Raw genomic sequence first — 24,812 nt, 5'->3', positions numbered from 1 at the left:
CAAATTGAATTTTATTGTACCTTTATGTAAGATGTCTGCATGTACTGCAGCATGTCCTTGACTACTGCTGATTTTAAAAATCAGGATTAGCTACCATGTGCGCAAGTCACTTAACCGGCAGGAGATATCTTCCCCCACCCATCCCACCTCCCAATTTTCTCTCCCTTTCCTCTCCTGAAGATGTTGTCTTCTTCATGGGGTACAGTTCCATGGATGCAATCCAGTACCTCACCCAGCTGGCTGCTATTCATGTGTGAACAGTGCCAAGCTATTTGACTATTCCTGCATTGGAAAGGGGTGCAGAGGAAGAAAAAAGGAAGTATTGCAGTGAGCCCAATCTTCAGGTGTCTATAAATGTGCATTTGCAGAAGGGGTCATGGAACAACAATCAGGGAATGAAAATCCTGCCGATTTCCCCCTCCCTCCAAGGGTGCCGAAGGCACTTGTAGCAACCTTATGGTTACTCCAATGAAATTATCTAATGCAGCACAGTTCAAGGATCAAGCTTAGGATGTTCCTGGTCTGTATGGCTCAGCTGAACACTGAATAAGCTCGCCGCACTGAAAATGATTACTTGAATGTATGTATAAATAAAACTTGCCACAATACTAAAGGAGTTTTTGGTAGCATACAAGAACTTGACTAAAATTTCCAACTTAAACATTTCTTACATTGAAGCCATCTTCCCTTGGTTCCAAAAAAAGTGTCACATTCTCAAAATCGTACTTCTTCCCAGCACCAGTTATAAATCCCTTAATTTCTCTGAAATTAATACATTCTAGACTTAATAAAAAATACTTTGGTAGATACCAAGCATAAGATAAAACAGCAACACGTTTGCAATATGTTTTTAAAATAATTTTCCTGTCAAACTGATTTCCTAAATTCTAGGGTAAATAGTTGTAATACAAAGTGTTCAATTCAGGTTCCTCTAGTTAGCAATAATTTCACACATGGCTGTTTTAAAAATAAAATGGGATTGGGTGGCACAATGCCCTTTCACCTTTGAGCTCAAACCTATCACAAGCAATAGGATGCAATGTGTCATTCAAGGATTCAAATTGCCTTAATTTATTTCAAAGAATAAACTTTATTCTGCATTTGAGTAGTTTACACTTGACCTTCAATTTAAAAGTGTTGCCCTCATGTTTAAATCCCTCCGTGGCCTTGCTCTCCTCTGTAACCTCCTCCAGCCCTACAAGCTTGCATTGCCCCCACCCCACCCCAAACTCCCTATTCCTCTGGCCTCTTGCACATTCTCCCTCCCTTTGCCCCATCAATGTTTGCCATGCTTTCAGTCACCAAGTTTCACTCTCTAGAATTCACTCCCTAAATATTTCCACCTCTCCTCCCTTCACACCCTCTGTAAAACCCACCCTTTTAACCAAGCTTGGCATCCATTTACTCATACCTCTGCAAAGTTTGTGTGTTAAAGGCACTATGGAAATGCAAGTTGTTATTAACCTCAAACTGCCCAATAGAATGTGGTGGCAGCAAAGTAAAAACATCTCATTCTTCTGCAGACTTCTTAACTTTAGCACAAAAATTCAGTAATTTGTTTGAAATAATCAAAGTAAACCACCTGTTATTGGCGAAAAGCAAAAAAAATCAATTTTCTCAGACACTCCGTTTCCCTCAACCAAATAATCTCACCCTCAGAATATAGATGGTACATTCTTTCCAACTTCTAATGTACAACAACATCCTGATTGTTCTGTCCTCCTTAGATTCAGAGGGTCAAAGAGTGGTGACTTCAAAGAATTTAGGAGGAGAGGTTAGAAGTACTATTTATTTCAACATAAAAACTGCAAAGTCATGTAGCTTTGTTAGAAGTGGATAAATGCAACATTTAGAAGTTCTCAATATTATCAAAACTACGCCCCTCCAGGGACTGGCACATCTATAACCAATTTCACATGACGATATCTGGAGCAGTTTCCAAATGAAAGAGATAAAAGTGTAAATGGGAGAAACTGAGAAAGCAGCAATATGAAAGCACAGAATGCACATTATTAGAACACTGTATTTCAATACCCAGGAGGGCAACTACAAAAATAAAAATTCTGAATTAGACAAATGCACATTTGTAAAGATTTTTTTAAATCAAGTTCAATATTTTTCAGTTTTTCCCCCAACCCTCCCAACTTGCATTCATATAGTACCTTTAACACAGAAAGCACCGAAGCCTCGTCACAGATAGGCATGAGGAAAATCCATGAGCTCCTCAAACTTCTTTTGGGTGGAGGAGCAGGGGAACGGGGCTAAAGGAGGCAGGCGGCCGCAATGATACCTGAGGTTATCTCTGATCTCCAGGAAGAACATAAAGTTGTGTGTAGTTTTGGTAGAGAAGAGTGAGAAATGGATGAGCATGATGTGGTCAAGCCAAATCTGGCATAAGGTGAGGTGAAAGTAACTGCCCTTGACATCAAGGCAGCATTTGACTCTGTGTGGCACCAAGGAGCCCTAGTAAAATTCAAGTCAATGGGAATCAGGGAGAAAACTCTCTGTGGCTGGAGTCATACCAAGCACAAAGGAAGATGGTAGTGGTTGTTGGAGGCCAGTCATCTCAGCCCCAGGACATTGCTGCAGGAGTTCCTCAGGGCAATGTCCGTGGCCCAACCATCTTCAGCTGCTTCATCAATGACCTTTCCTCCATCATAAGGTCAGAAATGGGGATGTTTGCTGATGATTGCACAGTGTTCAGTTCCATTCGCAACCCCTCAGATAATGAAGCAGTCCGTGCCCGCATGCAGCAAGACCTGGACAACATCCAGGCTTGGGCTGAAAAGTGGCAAGTAACATTCGCGCCAGACAAGTGCCAGGCAATGACCATCTCCAACAAGAGAGAGTCCAACCACCTCCCCTTGACATTCAATGGCATTACCATCACCGAATCTCCCATCAACATCCCGGGGGTCACCACTGACCAAAAACTTAACTGGACCAGCCATATAAATACTGTGGCTACAAGAGAAGGTCAGAGGCTGGATATGCTGCGGCGAGTGACTGACCTCCTGACTCCCCAAAGCCTTTCCACCATCTACAAGGCACATGTCAGGAGTGTCAGCACCTCCCAAACCCACGACCTCTACCACCTAGAAAGACAAGGGCAGCAGGCACATGGGAACACCTCCACCTGCACGTTCCCCTCCAAGTCACACACCATCCCGACTTGGAAATATATTGTGGTTCCTTCCTCGTCGCTGGGTCAAAATCCTGGAACTCCCTACCTAACAGCACTGTGGGAGAACTTTCACCACACGGACTGCAGCGGTTCAAGAAGTCAGCTCAGCACCACCTTCTCAAGGGCAATTAGGGATGGGCAACAAATGCTGGCCTTACCAGCGACATCCACATCCCATGAACAAATAAAAAAAGATGCTTAAGCCAGTTGTGTCCAAGTTTGTGCCACTCAGACAAGAGGGTGAAGACAGGGGCCATACCATGGACAACAACAGGAATAGGAGATAGTGATGGTTTCATAGAGGTGTGAGCATTGAAGGAGGAGGTGACAGTGTGGGTGAAGAAATCAAAGAAGTTCAATATGTACTGTGGTGACTGGAGGACCAAAGGAATTAGAGTATGCAGTGGTAAACAACTTGGGAGAGCCCCCACCCACCCCGTGGGCAGATGGTAAAAGAGGGTTTAAGGAGGGTACAGAAACGTGGATGGTGAAGGATAACAGGAAGTGCTCGAAATAGCCTTGCAATAATCACGACCAGGAACAAAGACATGAGCGATGGTGAGGGAGTATGGATAGGGGCACTCGTACGAAGGATGAAATCAAGGTAGAACAGGAGGGCAGTGAATTCAGAGAAAGGTAGGCAAGGGAAGTTGAAGTGGAGATTGAAATCATCACAGGTGAGAAATTGCTTGGTGTGGAAGCTGAGGAAAGTAAGAGGTGAGAATATCTCAGGGAGCTTGGTTAGGTAATAGATGACTCCATTCCCTAGCCATCAACTTGAACCCTCTCCCCACTGTCTGAGGCTGACCACAAATCCACTCCATCACCAAGTCCGCCTACTTCCACCTCCGTAACATTGCCCTTCTCAGCTCCTGCCTCAGCTCATCTGCTGTTCAAACCTTCATCCATGTCTTTGTTACCTCTAGACTTGGCAATACTGATGCTTTCCTGGCCGGCCTTCCATCTTCCACCCTCCATAAAGTTGAGCTCATCCAAAACTCTGCTGCACATATTCTAATTTGCACTAATTCCCATTCATCTATCACCCCTGTGCTCGCTGACCTACATTGGCTTGTGGTCCGGGAATGCCTTGATTTTAAAATCATTCAAATCCCTCCACAGCCTCGCCCTTCCCTATCTCTAACCTCCTCCAGCCCTACAACTCAGATCTGTGCGCTCCTCCAATTCTGGCCTCTTGCGCATCCCCGATTTTAGTTGCTCCAACAGTGGCGGCCGTGGCTTTAGCTGCCTAGGCCCTAAACTCGAATTCCCACCCTAAATCTCTCTGTCTCTCTCACCTCCTTTAACATGCTCCTTAAAACCTACCTCTTTGACCAATCTTTTGGTCATCAATACTAATATCTCATGGCTCGTTGTCAAATTTTGTTTGAAAACGCTCCAGTGATGGGATGTTTTACTACATTAAAGGCGCTATATAAATGCAAGTTGTTTTGTTGTAGTAAGGAAAGATAAGAGAGAGGTGAAACAAAGTGAGATACTCAAAAGAGAAGGTGACAGAAGAGTAAGGGGAGAGGCCAAAGTGTGTTTTGAAGATAATGGCCATGCTGCTACTGTTGGGACAGGGAAAACAATGGAAAATATAACCTGGCATGGAGGGAAAGAGTTGCCACCATGAGCTATGTCTGCAAGTGAGCAGAGGTTCTGGTGAGAAATACAGAGAGGCATAGCATTATTCATCCTTCAGCAGAGCGGCAATGTTGATGGGGAAAAGAGCACAGAAAGGAGTTGGCGAGGTTAACCCTAAACAAGTGCATTGGGCAGTTTGGGTGGTGGGAGTAAAGAGCAATTAGAGTTGTTGCTCATGGAGAGGGCACAGTAGGTGCCATAACAGGCCCAAGAGGATGCCGAGGAAGGCAGAGAGAAGCCACGGGCTCACTCGTGATAGTCGAGACTGGGGCTCCGCAGGAAGGAAGGGAGGCAGAAGAGTAATGAAGTGTGAGGGTAAGAATCAGGGGGTTTGATATAGGGAGGGGGAAAATGATAAACAGTGGCATGGCTGGTTAAGGGGAACAGGAGGAGATGCGAACAGAACAGATGCTTTGTGTTTAACTGCCTCCAAATAGAGCTGTATAATGAATAGCTGCAGTAGTACAGGTATCATCACTGTTTATTAAACAGGCTTCACAGACAACACCACTCAATACAACACTATTTTCCTTTGACTGTTGAGTATAATTTAACATTAGGAAAAGGAAGAGAAAGTAGTGGATTCTGCTTCCTCTATTTCTCATTTCCTTTTTGACCACTTTTGAAATTTACAGCTTAGAAGTCACAGGAGTTAGTTTGCATAATAGTGAAGAAGTCTTCCCAGAAAGGCATTGTATGTAATGAGAATAAAATTACAAGTTTAGCAGTGCAAAAATGCTTATATCCCACATGCATGCTGTATGCTGTCCTCTAGCCAGAAGACTAAATGTGGGCTACAGGATCCTCTACAGATGCAATCAAAGTAACTTAGTATTGTCCAACAGAAGTCACCTTGTCAAGCAAGTTAGATCTGGCCATCAATTTTTCCTTGCTCTCCATAGATGGCACACTCCACTATTAGGCACTTCATTCAGTGGTTGAGGCCAGAACACTGGACTCATTCAAGAAAGAGACACGGTAATCAGAAGAGGTAGAGTTGGTATTCTGGAAGGATGAAATAATAAAATGGAATGAAGGGCCTTCCTCATCTGATCTCATCTTATGACAATTTTGCATTTCAAATTTTATTTAATATTTATGCTTACAGTGGTCCACAGTTCAGCAAATTTCATCCCATGAGCTGAGGAGCCACAGGAATAAACTTGACACACAAGCATTTATACCAGCAAAAAGATAGAAACTAAATGCTTACCTATTTTTGAAAGGCAGTCCCTCACTGCACTTGCTTTTGCCACAATATCAATTTGCAGAACAATTTTTTTTTACTTTTCTGCTCTATGTACAAATCTTTTGTATGTAGAGCAGAAAAATTGTAGCATCATATGTGAAAAGGGCTATAACTATGGCTGACATCTGACAAAAATTTCCCACACTGCATCAAGATTTTAAAGTTGAAACCTAATGGGATGCTAGAAGAGTTTCCATAGGCCACTTCCTTCAAGAGCCAAATCAGAGGCCCTTCAGATCAGTCACACCTTACAATTTACCTGTTGGTTGATAAAGATTGAACAAATGATGCCCAGAACTGGAAGATCTAGAAACCACTTTTACCCAGACTGCCCCTCAGATCCACTGAATAAATCGTGGAATTTTACAGCATAGGAGGCTATTCAGCCCATTGCATCTGTGCCAGCTCTCTGGAAAAGCCGTTTAGTTCCATTCCCTTGATCTTTCCCCATATGCTTTCAATTTTTCTTTTTCAAATATTTATCCACTCCCCTCTTAAAAATGATTATGGATTCTGTAGCCACCACTTTTTCTGAGACACCATTCCAACAACTCTATGTAAAAGTTCCTCCTAAGCTCACCCTTCATTGTTTTTGTGATAATCTTAAGATATGCCCTCATTAGGCTCCAGCTGTAAGAATAGGCTCCAGCAGTGGGAATAGTTTTTCCCAATTTGGCTCATTAAAAGCCTTCAATTCTGAACACCTCTATCAGATCTCCTAAGAGCCCCAGTTTCTTTAGTCTCCCCTCAAAACCAAAGCCTCATCCTTGGTATTATCTTAAATGAGCCTCTTCTGCACCCTCTCCATAGTCTAGTCACACTCTTGGCAACAGTTGCATCAAGGAAGTGAATAAGCATACTCACCTATCTCATTGATGCAACATTCAAGTGAACTATGCCAACATTACCATTTTGAACTTCCCCTTCCAATGTGAACACAGTCCAGAACCTTTAAACTAAATTAAAGCCAGAGCTTCCTCAACTTTTTGGAACTACCAAATAACAGAAGTAGGTTCTTCAGTTTCCAATTTAGTAACATCCATTTTCTGACTTGCAAAAGCAGATATTTCTAAATCTCTATGGCCAAAAGCTCCTCCGAATACCAATTTCTTGCTATCCCACCAAAGTCACTGCTCAGACTACTGGGAGATCCTAGTCACATCTTCACAATAAGAATGGAGAAGTTCAGTGAGATTTTTACGTAGTGGCTGTTGGAAGATCCCAGACATCTCAGTTTCCTGTATCTCTGCATCTTTCAGAGAAATGCCACTCACCTAGCTGGATATAGTCTTTCAATGGACTTCCCACTAATATTGGGGTGTCAACAGCTGGAAGTTATTGTTAGCATCCTGAAATCTAGGGTGGAGTCAGAAGACTTTTTCTCCCCCCCAGCTTCTTGCTATCCTCCTTGACAGAATGTTTTAGCACCTAGTAGGAAATCTCCCTCTTACAAATTAACAGTCAGAATGACCGAATCCATTCTAGAATCGATGTCCTCAACATTCAAAGAGATGGAACCAGTGACACCTCCAGAATATCACTGGTGCTGTACTACAGTTTGTCGTGCTTAAGCCAAGACTTCCTGACAGAAAGGCAAGCACTACTGCAGGTACACTTAAATCTCAACATTCGCAAAGTTTCAAAATGTCTCCATATGAAACACTACTAGATTGTATCAACCAGAACTCTGTCCCTCATTATGCATCAAGTAACACCTAGAATTAACCATTATTTGCTCAACCAAGATTGTTAAATTATGCATAGGAAATCTAATCTGCCCGATAATACAACAGTATAATATCTCCAAGGCTATGTTCCTGGAAACAACCAGGGTTACTTTTAAAAAAAGACATGCAATCTGGTTAAACAGCTCCACATTGTAATGCCATCCTTTTTTCTCATTAAATTTTGAAATGTAGCTATACTTCCAAGATCAATTCTGCTTACAACATCATAAATAAAACAGCTTAAAATTGGTTTTGGAGCAGTTTTCAAAAAAAGTGGATGGTGCCAGTGCACACATAATGTCTTTTATCATATAATCTTAATACTGTGCTCAGATATGATTTTTAAAGCATAACAAAAATAAATGTAAGATGTCAGAAGCTTGGGAACAGTGACATTAATTTAAGTGCACCCTCTGAAACATAGCAATGTTAGCTGAATATCCATTGGTTTATAGTCAGTTAAGCACTCCTCCACACAACTACTGCAATAATACTTTTTGAGGAGATAATCATGTTAAAGTCAAAGGGAGATATGAAGCTTGGCTTAAGTTCTGGCTTCATTCGAGTCACATGATTGAATCACATGAAGCTTTGGAGTGAGCCTGCAACACACTAGATTGGATCAGATTTCCGGAATATTCGAGATCAGAGAGCAGACACTGGGTGATAAAAGTAATTGGCAAGAACAAATTATGACAACTGAATAATCTGCAGAAAATGACACTTTGAAGCTTTCAGAAGGCGTTGGATCAACATGATGTCCCTCCCGGACACCGAATAGGCAAAATAAATTAATTTAAATAAACACGTCACCGACAACGTCCAAAAATATATGGGAAAAAATGTCCCTAAAAACGACAATAATTTGATGCAAATAAAAAATGCGATTACTATCTCCTCTGAAATGTAACTATTGCTTAAATTCTTTAAATGAAACTGTTGAAAGCGGAACATCTGCTCTTATAAATAAATATAAATTAAGCTCCCCTCCGCCCGACATTTACAGCTCATAGGCTGCACTCTGAAGGCCGACTTCAACAAGCCTAAAGATTTCAACAAACATCATCGCTTCCTCCCGCCGAGTAAACATTTACTGAGCACATACTCAGCCTGGGCTGTGAGCTGTAGTTTCTCGCCGCCGCCTGTGCATGCTCCCTGGCCGCGTACTGAGGTCCATTGGCCACCGACGCTCGCTCCACCATCATCGACATCTTCTCGCACATAGACTCTCTGTCACGTGACCCGCTACGAAGCGCGTACCCCATGGAACCACGGGGGCGCGCCCCACGTCACGGCGTCCTCCTCCCATTCGTCGATTCACGTGCGCGCGCGCGAGAGAGAGAGAGAGAGAGGTCGCCGTGTACACGTAAATTCTCAATGCCGCAGCGTGTACTATAACCAGAGATGCCCGATGGAAATCGCTGACTAGCAACAGGTGTTGCTAGGGCGACACGGCTTTAGCCACATACAATAATGTTAGTAGAAAAGGCCTTACATACTATACAGGTACTTAACTCAACTAACATCTACTTCCCAATTCCCCCCCCCCCATTCAGTGCAAAACTTTGCAGACTTTCTCTTTCACCAAAGTTTGAAATTCTGGTATCAGACCATAAGAGATAGGAGCAGGAGTAGGCCTTTCGGCCCCTCGAGCCTGCTCTGCCATTCAATGAGATCATGGCTGATCTGATTTTTTTCCTCAACTCCACTTTCCCACCGTTTCCCCATATCCTGTGATTCCCTTGCTGATCAAAAATGTGTCTAACTCAGCCTTGAATGTACTCAATGACTCATCCTCCATAACTTTTTGGGGTAAAGAATTCCAAAGATTCATGACCCTCTAGGAGAAGAAATTCCTTCTCATTTCTGTCTTAAACGGGCGACCCCTTATGCTAAGACTATGCCCCCTAGTTTTAGATCCCCCCCCCATGAGGGGTAACATCCTCTCAGTATCTACCCTGTCAAGTCGCCTCAGAATCTTGTATGTTTCAATAAGATCTCCTCTCATTCTTCTAAACTCCAGTGAGTATAGACCCAACCTGTTTAATCTTTCCTCATAAGACAACCCTTCCATACCTGGAATCAACCTAGTGAACCTTCTCTGAACTGCCTCCAATGCAAGTATGTCCTTCCTTAAATAAGGGCACCAGAACTTTACACAGCACTCCAGGTGTGGTCTCACCAGCACCCTATATAGTTGTAGCATGACTTCCCTGCTTTTATACTCCATCCCCCTAGAAATAAAGGCCAATATTCCGTTTGCCTTCCGGATTACCTGCTGCACCTGTATGTTGACTTTTTGTGTTTCATGTACGAGGACACCCAGATCTCTCTGTACCGCAGCATTTTGTAGTGTTGCTCCATTCAAATAATATTTTGCTTTTTTATTTTTCCTCCCAAAGTGGATGACTTCACATTTTCCCACATTATATTCCATCTGCCAAATTTTTGCCCATTCGCTTAACCTGTCAATATCCCTTTGCAGACAGTTTGTGTCCTCATCGCAACTTGCTTTTCCACCTATCTTTGTATCATCAGCAAATTTGGACACAAGAAACTCTGTTCCTTCATCCAAGTCATTGATATATATTGTAAATAGTTGATGCCCCAGCACTGAGCCCTGCGGCACCCCACTAGTTACAGATTGCCATTTTGAAAATGACCCTTTTATCCCGACTCTTTGTTTTCTATTAGTTAGCGAATCCTCTATCCATGCCAGTATATTACCCCCAACACCATGAGCTTTTATATTGTGCAGTAATCTTTTATGTGGCAACTTATCGAATGCCTTTTGGAAATCCAAATATACTGCATCCATTGTTTCCCGTTACTTCCTCAAAGAACTCTAATAAATTTGTCAGACACGATTTCCCCTTCATAAAACCATGTTGACTCTCCTTGATTGTATTATGAGTCTCCAAATGTCCTGCTACCACTCCCTTAATAATGGATTCTAGCATTTTCCCAATGACAGATGTTAGTCTAGCTGGTCTATAGTTACCCGCTTTCTGTCTCACTCCCTTCTTGAATAGGGGTGTTACATTTGTGGTTTTCCAATCCGCTGGGACCTTTCCAGAATCTAGTGAATTCTGGAAGATTACAACCAATGCATCCACTATCTCTGTAGCCACTTCCTTTAAGACCCTCGGATGCAAGCCATCAGGTCCATGGCACTTGTCAGCCTTTAGACCCATTAGTTTACCTAGTACTTTTTCTCTAGTGAAAGTGATTGTTTTTAGTTCCTCCCTCCCCTTTGCCCCTTGATTTTCTACTATTATTAGTGTATTATTAGTGTCTTCTACTGTGATGACAGATACAATATATCTGTTCAATTCCTCTGCCAGTTCCTTGTTTTCCATTATTATTTCCCCCGTCTCATCCTCTAAGGGACCAATGTTTACTTTAGCTACCCTCTTCCTTTTTATATACTTGTAGAAGCTTCTACTGTCAGTTTTTATATTTCTTGCTAGTTTACTCTCATAATTTATTTTCTCCCTCTTTATTATTCTTTTAGTTATCCATTGCTGGTTTTTAAAGTTTTCCCAATCTTCGGGCTTACCAGCAATCTTTGCCATGTTGTATGCTTTTTCTTTTAACCTGATACCATCCTTGACTTCCTTAGTTGGCCATAGTTGGTTCACCCTTTTTGTGGAGTCTTTCCTCCTCACAGGGATATATTTTTGTTGCGAGTCATAAAATATCTTTTAAAATGTTTGCCACTGCTTATCCACCATCATACCATCTAATCTGTTTACCCAGTCCACTTGAGCCAATTCCGCCCTAATTCCTTTATAATTGCCCTTATTTAAGTTTAATACAGTAGTTTCACTGTAGTACAGTAGACCCAAGATCCTCTCTCTCAAACTGGATGTGAAATTCTATCATGTAATGATCACTGCTTCCAAGGGATCCTTTACTTTGAAATCATTAATTAATCCTGTTTCATTACCCATTACCAGATCCAAAATGGCCTGTTCCCTGGTTAGTTCGCCGACGTATTGGTCGAAGAAACAGTCCCCTTAATACACTCTAAGGACTCCTCCTCAGGGCTATTTTTGCCAATTTGATTTGTCCAATCTATGTGAAAGTTAAAATCGCCCGTGATTATTGCATTACCTTTTTTACAAGCCCCCCTTATTTCCTGATTAATATTTTGCCCTACAGTGTAGCTACTGTTAGGGGGCCTATATACTACTCCCACCAGTGATTTCTTTCCCTTGATATTTCTTACCTCCACCCAAATTGATTCGACATCTTGATCTTCTGAGCCAAGATCATTTCTCACTATTATACCAATTTCATCCTTTATTAACAGATATCAATTGATCGGACAGAACACATCTTAGTGCAGCTTCTAAGTTTTTGCTGTCGGCTAGTAACCTGAGACGTCAGCTGCTGATACACACTGGCAGGAATGACTTTTGAACTAAAGTAACCTGAGTTCAGTCCTGGCCTTGGCTGGCTGGAACCGGTTTGAATTAACCAAGTTTTGTGAAAGACAAAGGAAATGTGATAAGACACAAGTCCTTATTTAGAAAAGGAGTAATGAGGTAATGCTACTTAAGTCCTTGGGACAGAGCCAATGAGGAGAAGACCCAGGCAAAAGCGAGCAGGCCTAAACCAAAGGGAGAGAGACAGCACAGCTTGAAGAGATAAGATTCGGAATAAGAATGAAGGATCTGAGGCGTGGAGCCAGAGCGAAGACTCCGGAGACCAACCATCGCAGAAGTGGAAGACCCTACGTCAGGGATGTAGAGACGACGTCGAGAGAGAGAGAGAACGGAACGCCTGGCCAGCTCTCCTTTTCGGGTATTATCCTTTATATTCTGTGACCACTCAGGGAGTGTCAGAGAAACCTAGTGGGTGTGCGTTTAGATCTTAGTTTGGGTATAAGACTGTATAACCTGGTGTAAACTGCATGCCTATATCTAACCAGACGTATAAGCTATATGTATATGATCTAACGGCGTGAATAAAGTGAATTGAGAGTTAAGAGAGAATTGACTCTTCTCCTCTGTGTACTAAGCCAGTAACCGTAACCGGTGACCTCCGGTCAACATTGCCAACAGTTGCTATCGGTACTTTGACTTCACCAGGGTGATTGCTGTGCATGTAGACTCACACAACCAGATGAGCCAGACCTACCCCATCTCTTCATTCAGTGGTTGGATGCTGCTTGCCCTTTGCCATGACATGTCCTGTTGGAGATGTTCATTATTGGTTGGGCATGCTTTCTTTTTCTGGCCTGAAGTGGTGACCATGATGACAGCTCCCCTCTCTATGCAATTTTGTTGATGGTGCTAAAGTCCTGCATTTTCACGCATGTTACACACCATTTAAGTACATAGCCTATAAGCAATAATCAAGGAAGTAAAGCACACACAATGATCAAAAAAACACTCGCACACTCTGCTTTTCATCTTACCATTTTTCCAACAAATGTACTAAAAGGTTAAAGTGCTTATGCATATCCCATGCAAATATGAGTATTAAGATCACATGCCCAACAACGGTGTGTATTACTCATTTTTTATTTACTAATCAAAAATGCAATTAGCAACATCTGGATTCCCAATTAGTCATATGTGGCTAATGTATCGAACAACGTTGCTTTAGGCAATGAATGTACAGTGTCTGCCTGTGCTCCTAGAAAACCAGGCTGAAGTTTTGTTTTAAACTCCCAGTGTTCCCGTTGGTTCACAGTTTCTCCAGTAAATAACCAAACCATAACAACTACATATATTGATATAGCACCATTAGTGGGAAGACCCAAATATGGGAGAATGGACAACAAGGAAGACTTAAAAGAGATGACCAAAGATCAAGTGGAAGAGATCGGTTTTGAGTAGGCTTTTAAAAGTGGGGAGAAATAGAGCAAGGCAGAGATAAGGACCAAGAGAATTCGAGAGTGCAGGGGCATGGCTCTACTACTGATGGAGTAGAGGGGAGAGGAGAGTCACTGTAGACTAGAGTGGATAGATCATAGGGTGCAAGTGGGGATCATTGGACTGGAGGAGATTGGAACGGTAGGGTGGGGAGAGGCCACACACGAATTTGTTGGCAAGGATGAGTTTGAAATCATTGCATTGGAGCACATGGAGCTAGTGGAAGGCAGCAAAGACAGCATCAGTGTATGACCAGGATATTGTCTAAAACTCCATTAATTGAATCCAATCCCAAACTAATACATGGTTTGTGTAGGTTGGAGCTTGGGAGGCTTCAAGGAGCGCTTTGCAAAAATCGAGCATGGGTGGGAGTTTCAGCAATAGTGGGAATGATATAGGAATGATGGTGGGTGATATTACAGAGGTGGAAATAGGGAGTCTTGCTGTGAGATAGGATGTGGTGTTTGAAGCTCAGTCCACCATCTAACAGGACACCAAAGTTGCACGGCAAAATTTAGCCTGAGCGAGCAACCAGAAATGGGTGGAGTTGGGGACTAGGGTGTGAAACTTTCTGTGGAAGCCAAACAGAATGACTTCAGTCTTGCCAACGTTAAAGTATCCACACCTTGATATCAGATGGACAGAAAGCAACAGTCGGGGGGGTTGGTGGGGGGGGACTTGGGGCAGAGGTAAAGCTGTCATCAGTGTATAATTTGCATTTACATAGTACGTTTGACAAAGAAAATATCTCAAAGTGCTTTACATAGGGAGGGAGATGGAAAAACTGTATAGATAAAAGAAATAAAGGAGCAGAAAAACAAATAAAGGAGCAGATGGTTCAAGAATTAGGAGAACTGACCAAAAATTTGGTTGAAAAGACAGTTATTGAGAAGGTTTTTATAGATAAAGAAGAGTGGAAAGGTAAAGTGATTTAGGTAGAAATTTCCAGAAATTTGACCCTGTTAGTTGCGAGCAACTCGAATAGATGATGAGGAGACGCAATGAAACAAAACCAATTAGAATGTTGGGATAACGAGCCAGAACAGTTGACTATAAATTTACAAAGATTATGATGAGTCTTTATAATGCACTGGTCAGACCACGATAATTTGGTCAACAATGCATTGGAGATGATGTAGCTAAGAGTAACATCCCCAACTGTAAAGGGGAGGAGTTATGAGTAAAAATTACAAGAGCAGGTCAGAGGCTGGGTATTCTGCGGTGAGTGACTCAACTTCTGACTGCCCAAAGCCTTTCCACCATCTACAAGGCACAAGTCAGGTGTGTGATGGAATACTCTCCACTTGCCCGGTTGAGTGCAGCTCCAACAACACTCAAGAAGCTCGACACCATCCAGGACAAAGCAGCCTGCTTGATTGGCACCCCATCCACCACCCTAAACATTCACTCCCTTCACCACCGGCGCACTGTGGCTGCAGTATGGGCCATCTACAGGATGCACTGCAGCAACTTGCCAAGGCTTCTTCGACAGCACCTCCAAAACTCGCGACCTCTACCACCTAGAAGGACAAGGGCAGCAGGCACATGGGAACACCACCACCTTCACATTCCCCTTCAAGCCACACACCATCCCAACTTGGAAATATATCACCGTTCCTTCATCGTCGCTGGGTCAAAATCTTGGAACTCCCTACCTAACAGCACTGTGGGAGAACCTTCACCACATGGACTGCAGCTGTTCAAGAAGGCAGCTCACCACCATCTTCTCAAGGGCAATTAGGGATGGGCAATAAATGCTGGCCTTGACAGTGACACCCACATCCCATGAACAAATTTTTAAAAAATTAGAGAAGGTTCTGTAGTCCAAAGAGAAGAAAATTAGGAGGTGAGCTCATCAAGATATATAAAGTATTATTATTAAATGGCATGATACAGAATCCTAGAATATTACTTCAAGGTAAATGAGACCAGTTGGACACAATAACAATGTAATTTAGTAAAAGGAAAATTTAAAACACATCTTAGCAAAACCTTCTCGACTCAAAGAGTGGTAAAAGTTTGGAATAATCTTTCAGGTAAGATGGTGGAATCAAGGACTTTAGGGGAGTTCAAAATACAATTGGAGCTGGGCTAGATATGTTGGAGTACTAGAGGGATGAACTGAGTTCTCAGTTGGTAGCACTCTCGCCTCTGAGTCAGAAGGTCGTGGGTTCAAGTCCCACTCCAGGGACTTGGGCACAAAACCTAGGCTGACACTTCAATGCAGTACTGAGGGAGTACTGTGCTGTCGGAGGTGCAGTCTTTCGGATGAGATGCTAAATCTGTCTGCCCTCTCAGGTGGACATAAAAGATCCCATGGCACTATTTCGAAGAAGAGCAGGAGAGTTCTCCCTGTTGTCCTGGCCATTATTTATCCCTCAACCAACACCTCAAACCAGATTATCTGGTCATTATCACTGCTGTTTGTGGATCCTTGTTGTGTGCAAATTGGCTGCCACGTTTCCTACATTACAACAGTGACTATACTTCAAAAGTACTTCATTGGCTGTGAAGCACTTTGGGACATCCTGAGGATGTGAAAGGCGCTATATAAATGCAAGCCTTTCTTTCTTTCTAAATTAGTCAAATGGGCTTTTTTCATTGTTGACTTAATCTGATGTTCTTAAATCAGTGATTTCTCTTAGCTGACCACATGTTCCAGTAATCATGGTAAAACAAATGACAATTAAACCTCTAGTTCAAAGCTGGGAGATGTACTGAAATAGTAAATAATGTAATTCATTGTTGAGGTTGTGTCTGTCATCTCATCTGGCTGAACAGTAAACAAATTTCCTTAGGCATTCCTAATCACATTGGAGGCAGAGCACCTGCATGCCTCTCCTTTAGAAAGAGATGGGATCTGAATATTGAATTATAATTTTCCAAATAAGCTTTTAGTGGAATGTTTGGTTCTAGCATTAGTATTATTCAGCAGCATGAACAGTTAGATTGTGACCATTGTTGAATCAAGCATAGATGGGAAATTTGAGAATGATGATAAGTCTCCAGCATGCTTTTTCTTATCAAGGTTCTACAGGCTGTTTTTCCCCAGAACAACATTTAATTAAAAGAGATATGCTTATTTCATTCTAATGACACCGAGTAGCAGGATCTAGTCCTTTTATTTTGTTGCACCCCAGAGACCAATCCTCAGTACAGTCAACATGAACAAGTTCCTCAAGAAGTTCAAAATGATCAATTTAACTGCAATCTTTGAGGCATTGTGCTCAGGACAGATATCTCCAGAAGTAGATATATTTGATACCCTAGCTAGCCTTGAGGAGCTGGCTTGATTACTGAATCAGCCAGGCTGACTTCTCAGCAATTATTACTTCTCAGTCGTAGAAACTTGTAAACTTTGCAAGTGGCAAAATGGTGACAAAATTAATCCTTAATATTCTGAAGTGTCTGGTTTGGAAATGCTTGCACAACTTTTGAATGCGGGAAATGAACAGGACTCAGAATAAAACAGTATATGTTACAGTAATTTACAAACAAAATACATTTTAGTCACAGTCCCCTAGCCATCTCTCTATCCTTGTGACTACATTCCTTTTATTACTATGTACCTTAATTTTCTTAACAATATCTTGTGTGGCACCTTATCAAATGCCTGCTGAAAATCTATATACACAACACCCATTCCCATTGTCTATAATGATTTTGAGAAATGACTCAGCTGGTGTGTCCTCGTCTAAATCATTTAAATGATCTAAATCATGAATGATTTAAAAAAGGAAGCATAGCGTGAGTCACTTCTGATTAGAACAAGGGTTCTCTACTCTGCAGGCAGCCTTTGAGCAGCGTAGAACATCAGTGGCATATGCAGGAGAAAACTCAGATATACAGGAAGTATCTCAGGAATGTTTCCACTTATGCTGTTGGGGCACTGTTGACCACACTCCAAACCATGACAATAACTAACTTCAGTGCCCTTGGAAATAGAATTCAGAGAACCATGAGATTGAAATTCTAGCAATTTGTGGTAGGGCACAGTCTGTACTCAAGCAGAGCAGCGATGGCATAAACATGAGGACTTGGCCTTCAGTTGACACCACCTGTCCTTGCCTCCAGCTGTCTCTGAAGCACATGATTGCAGTAAGACAGGCTATTCCTGGTGCATGCAGAATCATGTGAGTTTGGTAGGTGGCCAACTGAATCACAAACAGCCCCTCAGCAGATCTCTAAGGAGATCACTACGGCTAATCCTTCCAGCAGTGCATCACATAGGAGTGAAAGAGTAGAAAGGCTATAGTGCACTCGCTCATGTATTACATGGGGAACATACAGCAACACATCAGATTAAGCACACAGTAAACCTTCACTATTATTTTCAATAAAGGCACAATACATCACTTTAAACTTTTAGTTGCTGTTTTCTTCTAACTAACTGATATCCTGTGGCATTTCTCACGTAAATTCAGCAGAAAGAGTCCCTTTGGTGCCTGTGTTCATTGTCTTGTTGCTGTTTTTCTCTGTGTGTGTGTTTTGCTTTGGTTGTGCCTTTTTTGTCATGTTCTGTTTTCCTTTTCTCTTTTTCATCATTTTGTTTCTGTTTTCTTCTGCTTTTGTTCTTCAATTGGAGGGGGAGGGTGGGTGGGTAGGAGATGCGTAGAGAGAGAGGTATGGGCATGGTGACAAGTGCCAGGAGTTGGGAGAGTGGAGAGGTAGGGAATGAAATTGGGACTGGGAATTTTGGAGGGAGGTATGTAGTGGTAGCATGAGGTAGTAATGGGTGGGATAAGGTTGAGGGACAGTGATGATGGTGTACAGGGGGTGGGAGCGGGGTCGGTGGGGGGGGAGAGAACATATTGGCCTAGAAATTCGATTAGGCCAGTTTTCAGGCACTAAATGGGGTGCAGGGAACAATCACTGCACTCAAAGAAGGAGACTCAAGGATCGCGAGAATTGGCCCTTGGGCCTCATCTAAATAATCGAGACGAGCCTATAGTACCTCCACAGGCAGCTCGCCCAACAGAATAATTGAACTTCGGGCCAACTGCCACACTGGCAGCAGCCCTCAGATAAGTCCCGAGGTGGGGGGCAGGAGGGGGCTGATTGTAGCCAGCAGGAGTGCAGTGGAGCCAGGAAGAGTGCTTCTGTTTCTCCTGGCTCCACAACGTTTAAAAAAAAATTAAACTTACCTTTTTGGTGGCAGCCACCAGTTAGGCCGCATCCACGTCTAGAAAACCTGAGGCCCAATCTCCCTGAGGGGTCCTAAAACAGGAATTAGGCCCCTTATTAGAAGATGCAAGGGCCTAACGCCTGTTTTAGGCAGCTGCCCCAGACGTCTGAAAAATGGCCCAACCTAATTTCTGGTCAAACGTTTTTCAAGCTTCCTTGGGGCACAGGACATTAGTCCTCAAAATTGGGCCTCGTGGACCTGTTTTACACCCATACAATGGATGAAATGAAGTCCAATTTCTAGCCCATTGAGTGCATAGGCAGATGAAGGAATGGATCAGGTTGTAGGTTGGACTGGGAGGAGATGGGGATTGGGGAGAATAGTGTGAGCAGAAAGCAAAATTGGGAACCAGTAATTTGTTTTTAAAGTGCTTATAGGACTATAAATAAATTATACTGCCATAAGCACTTTGCAAAGAGAGGAGAGAAATCTTATCAGGATGTGAGGAGGGGCTGAGATGGAAAGCTGGATAAGTGTGTACGAAGAAGGGTAGGTTGAGGCACGAGCTGAAGGGGAGGCTAGGTGAGAATGGAAGAGGAACAGAGAACCGGTAAAGAAGTGTCTAAGGTGAGAGATGAGGTGGGGTGGTAAGTGAAGAAGAGTGGGAAAGCAGTGAAGATGAGGGGTTGGGGCAAAGGACATTGAGGCTGAGGGCAAGGCTGGAATAGATGTCCCCTTAGCTTGTTTGTAATAATGGTTCCCAGCAGTAAATGGGAACAGCAATTTCTTTTTAGTGTTTATAACACTATTATAAATAATAGCACTATAAATAACTTAATAACAGAGAAGAACCCAGGTGGGCTTGCATGAGGCCAGTCTGGATGCTGGGCAGGAAAGAGGCTAGTCCAAGGCCACATCATGGAACAGGAGCCATTGTACCACAGAGAAGGAGTCGGGGCCAGGACGTGTAACCAGGTCGTAGCTGCAACCTTGTGAGACCACATGCTGAACTGGCTGGAAAGTCAGACCAAGTGGAGGCCGCTACAGGCAAGAGAAATGGAGCTACAGAATGGAGCCAAGCCACATGCTGGGGTCAAGTTGGGAAGTGAGGCAGTTGTTACAAACTGGATGGCCAGTTGTTGAAGGATAGAATACTAGAGCCTGGTCTTCAGTTGCTTCCAAGCCTTTATTCATAGAGATCCACATTACCCCCACCACGCCCCAGATCAGCTCTCTTATACAAGAGAGTTCCCAATTGATACGCACTACCTGAATACAATTAACACTAATTGATATAAATCACATGGATACAATTAACAGCAGTGACTCGGACCGGGTCTTGTGGGGGAGCTCAGATGGGCATGGGGAGGGGAGATGAACCAGAGGCCACAAAAGGCGGCAGGATAGCAGAGCAGGAGCAGGAGCAGCAGAGAAAGGTAGGGAGGGAAATTGGGAAGCTGAGGAGTTGTAGAGGTCAGAGGGATAAGGCAGGGAGAGGCCACAAAGTCCAGTGGGGCACGGGAAGAAATTCTAATGTTGAGAAAAGGCTCAGGAAAGGAAAATAAAATAAAAGGAAAACAAATGAATATTACATTTAAAAATAAAGGGAAAAAAATCAATTAAATTAAAATTACTTACCTTCAGATTGGGCAAAAACCACAATGGTGGATGGACCTAGGCAAGTCCATCACAGTGGTGCAAGGCTGCAATTCCATTGTGACAGGAAACTGTTTGCATACAGGATTTCCATTATTGCACATTGACACACATAATCCCATTATAAATATTTACATAGGCAGTTTCCATTGTAAGTGGTGACATAAAAAGCATTACAAGAAATATCAACTCTGGAAAGGAATTGTGCACATAAGCACAAAATATCAATGTTTTCAATATAAAAACCAGTAATTAAAAATGATTATTGAAAAAGGAATGTCCAATTAAACATAAAGCTGGACCTCAAGGAAAGAACTCCTTAGACAATGCCTTCAAATCCATGGAATTTCATACAGTGGCTACTGACTTTCTGCTAGCTCCATGCCACCTTGCTCAATCTTCTGCTCTTCCTGTGCCATGGCTTGTTGTTTCTCTGCCACAAACAAGCGTGTACATCTTTGCAAAGATGCACACCACTACCAAGCTGCCAACTTTCTATTGTAGAGCATCAATGGTGATCCAAAGATTAAAAAGGTTGTTTGAGCACACCAAACATTTGCCAATGACATTCCTACCTCTGGAATATTTAATTGTGGGCTCTTTGTTAATGGATGTGGAGTATAGCGATGTCATGAGCCTTGTTTTGAGCCTCATCTCTGACAAGCCATGATTCTTGTTAAGATATGGGTATTTTGGGCAACCTCTGGAAACCATGCTTTACATGTATAATTCTTTGGCAGTGGTTGCAAACAATTTGGACTTTCAGCAATTAGTATTCTTTTCTGAAATGCCGTGAGATATTGCACAGTTGCTTGAATGGCCACAGAGGTGCAGTCGGTGATGCCCTGTATCCTTTGAATGCTACACCTTTTGTGGAAACTCTATCTGCCTCTTCTGTTGCTTTGACATTCTGGTGCTTATTTCATTATACTCATTAGCCTGTCACAGCACATCTGTGGGATTGGAAATGCAGCATTCAGCCACCAATTGACTGATCCATGTCAAGACTCCTAGAATGAACCCACGGCAAACATGTTGAGTACTGAAATGAAAACATAAAATGCTGGAAATACTCAGCAGATCGGAGCATATGTGGAGAACGAAACAGAGTTAATGTTTCAGGTCGATGACCTGTCATCAGACCATCAGTTTGCTTTTGATTTAATGTTGAGTATGGCATTACTTTTACAGTTAATGATAGTTCAGTGCTGATATTTCTCCTTGGTTCCGTGTCTAGTTCTAGGAGATTACGTAATTCTGATAATAGTTTCATTAGTGAAGTGTAGCCTTTGCACACATTGTTCCTCAGTGAGATCAAGGTAACTCTGTTGCCAATGATACACATGCTGCCTGGGACAGTAGTGGATCCTACTGGTCTCACTGCTATGATCTCAGCCCTCCTTGCCTTCATGTGTTATGCTCTACTCTGTGCTTGACCTCTGCCAACTTTCTATATTACTTTAACAACACTTATATAGCAGGCATCATTAATGTGATGCACACTGGAAGGCAATTATAAGTAAATTTGAACTTTCTCCACTTATTGTGTTTAACAGCTCCTGACATTAGTGTGCATTATTTCAGATTACTCTTCCCTGTAAGAATTTTAAAAGCATGGGGGAAACTGTGCCAATGCTCTGTTCATGCTAACTCACAAAAATACACCTAGCATATGCATGATCTCTAATCCAAAGTAGAATTTCACTCTCTATGCGTGAAAATTCCTTCTAAATTGCTAAATTCAGACATCATTGACTACTGATGATACTCTGGGTATGTATCACTGAGATGGAAATTAAAGTGTCAGCACAGAGAGAAATATGTTGTTGTATACTGACAACTTGGTTTCAAATACTACAGATGTGTTCAAAGCTCATGTAACAATAAATGCCAATGACTGGAAATTTAGGTATGTCTGAAGATGGCTGAAAATCCAGCTTATAAAGGTTTCCTTGCGGAAATTGCAAATTCAACACAGGATATACATGGAAAGCTACAAAGCTATTTGGCTGGGCTATCCTAAGTACCATGTGGGTAAATGTGTGAATGGTACTTAGCCATTCAGACCAGAAAACTTCCCTATACTGGAATGAATAAGGTGATCTCAACCTGGGCAGGACTAGGGCACTACAATTAGCCTTAGTGCCATATGGAACATAATGACCCATAGGTTTTGCATTACATCTTAGTTGTGCAGTAGCAGTAGGCGCCAGAGTTAATGGCACAGCTGAAATGACAGTTTATTGCTGATTTTTGGTTATATGACAATTTAATCAACATTGGACTTATTTCTACCTGATATGGAGACAAATGTTCGCAGCAGTGGAAAAGTATTGTTTTCCTGACTTGGTAACTCCTACTCTTCCAACATAAACTTGCTGGCATCGTGAATTGGTCTGCATGATGATACCAAATTCCAATTAATGGTCATTCACTCATGAAACCTCTTGTGTAAATATTATCACACATCAAGAACATAGAGCTCAATGACAGTTGCAGTCAACACTGACAAAAATCATATCAAAACAGAATGAAAATACCAAAAAAGGGGGAATATTAGGGATTCAGTGATCATTATAACTTGCTTACATGTCATTCTTGTTGTGTCTGACACAATGAGAACCTTTCAGTAAGATTACTGCATGGTAATGACTACCAGGCATCCATTCTTATATCTACACTTTAATTTATAGATTATATTTGACTGTAGTACATATGTAAAAGCAATTTATGTTCACTTTCAAAATGCTGCACACTGACACAAAGTTAAAATATACAGGGATAGATTTTAATTCCAAGCATGGAACGGGCAGAAGACCCAACACATTTCATGGACTAGGCCTTGTTACCAAGCTGCCGGTGGACTGCCACCCTGAATAGGCATCCTGGTGCAGAGCGGTGGCTCTGGGCCGGCACAATATCGGGTGACATGGAGATCGATCCAGTTGGTAGGCAGGTATGTCTGGGGAAGCAGATGATCACAGAAGTGAGGGGAAAGGGGGGCTTGGGGCAGCAATGAGCCAATTTATTCATGCGGAGCCTGGAGTAGTACTTCTGCTCCTCCTGGCTCCACAAAAATAATTATTCACTTATGTTTTTAGGGCCTTTTCCTCTTTACCGTCCAGTTTAACTGGGTGGAGTGTGCACGACTCATGCTCTGCTTAGTTGTCCCTCTAAATTAAGGTCCCATGTAATGAGGCTCCCAGCTGATGCTGGTGGGCACCTGGGCTGCCCATCAGAAAGCCCCAGAAAATACGGTGGTGCAGCGGTAAAGGGGCAGTAAGTGATGCACAGCAATTTTAGCTCCCCTACTGCCCCATTTCCGCCAGGTGAGGCAAATTAAAATCAATCCTACAATATTTACCAGTGTATGGCTAGTGCCTTCATTGCAACTTCTTTAAGTTGGAATTTTAAAAATCCATTCCACAAGCATTTTTATGGCTATAAGCAGTGCTATTCTATGTTCAGTCAATTTGAGGTGCGCTTGGAATATAGCAGCATAGAAAATTACTATTTTCTCTTCAAAATAGAGTACAATATAAGAAAGACTTTGCAGCCATAATTTAACAATACTTATCCCACTACAACAGCCGATTAGGAGGCAGGCAGCCCATTGACTCAAACCCATTATCACCTGGTTGGGTAGCCAGTGCTGTAATAACTCGACTATTCTTTCACCAAGATATATTTGTCAAATTTCAGAAATTCTGACTTAATGGTGATGAACTTTAGACAATTACATAACAATAATGTTTTCATTTACATTTAGCTGAATTTTCAATAAACATCCTCTTAATTTAATGCCTCATGAGTAAATTTGCATAGACTAATTAATACTAATGAATATATCCTAGTTAGAAAAGAGTGTAAAATGGAGCCAGCAATCAAACTTAAATTGCTTCAGGTTTGGAGGGCTGATTATTAATGCCACCTCCAAAACTCATTCTGAGTCTGTTGAGATTCATTGGTGTAGAGATTTCATTATGTCATGATGTTTGCATGGTGACATCATGAAGCATGTGTACAAAACAGTAATTTTAATTTTGGAGGGATTAAGCTTATTTTTAACATTATCCCCAGGAAAGACAATAAACTGAGGAATGATTTTAGGTCTGATTAAAATATTTTCTTCCGTTGCCCTGCTCAATTTTATCCTTTACGACTCGAACCACAGAAGCCTGCATTCAGAGTTCAATCTGCAATCTGCAGATCAAGGGGTAGAAATTGGTATGCATTGTATCTGTTTTTTGGAGGTAAAATGTGTGCAAAGCATCCCAATTTAGCAGTGGGTCATCTGGGGAGGCCGCCTTAAACAGGTGTTAGTCCCCTTGAATATGTT

The 24,812-nt window shown here is 42.2% G+C and overlaps 1 protein-coding gene across 1 annotated transcript in view; it reads right to left on the bottom strand.

Annotated features, from left to right (window-relative positions):
- The window catches only part of atp6v1ba (ATPase, H+ transporting, lysosomal, V1 subunit B, member a), a 70,976-nt gene extending 61,922 nt beyond the window's left edge, over positions 1 to 9,054 (bottom strand). The window contains exon 1 of the mRNA XM_068002143.1: positions 8,913 to 9,054. Within this exon, the coding sequence (XP_067858244.1) occupies positions 8,913 to 9,030 (118 nt within the window). The 5' untranslated portion in view covers positions 9,031 to 9,054. The remainder of the gene's footprint in view (positions 1 to 8,912) is intronic.
- Between the last annotated feature and the right edge of the window lie 15,758 nt (positions 9,055 to 24,812).

Source organism: Heptranchias perlo, chromosome 21 (genome assembly GCF_035084215.1).
Source record: "Heptranchias perlo isolate sHepPer1 chromosome 21, sHepPer1.hap1, whole genome shotgun sequence".
NCBI lineage: Eukaryota > Metazoa > Chordata > Chondrichthyes > Hexanchiformes > Hexanchidae > Heptranchias > Heptranchias perlo.
This window is presented reverse-complemented; position numbering and strand designations above follow the sequence as displayed.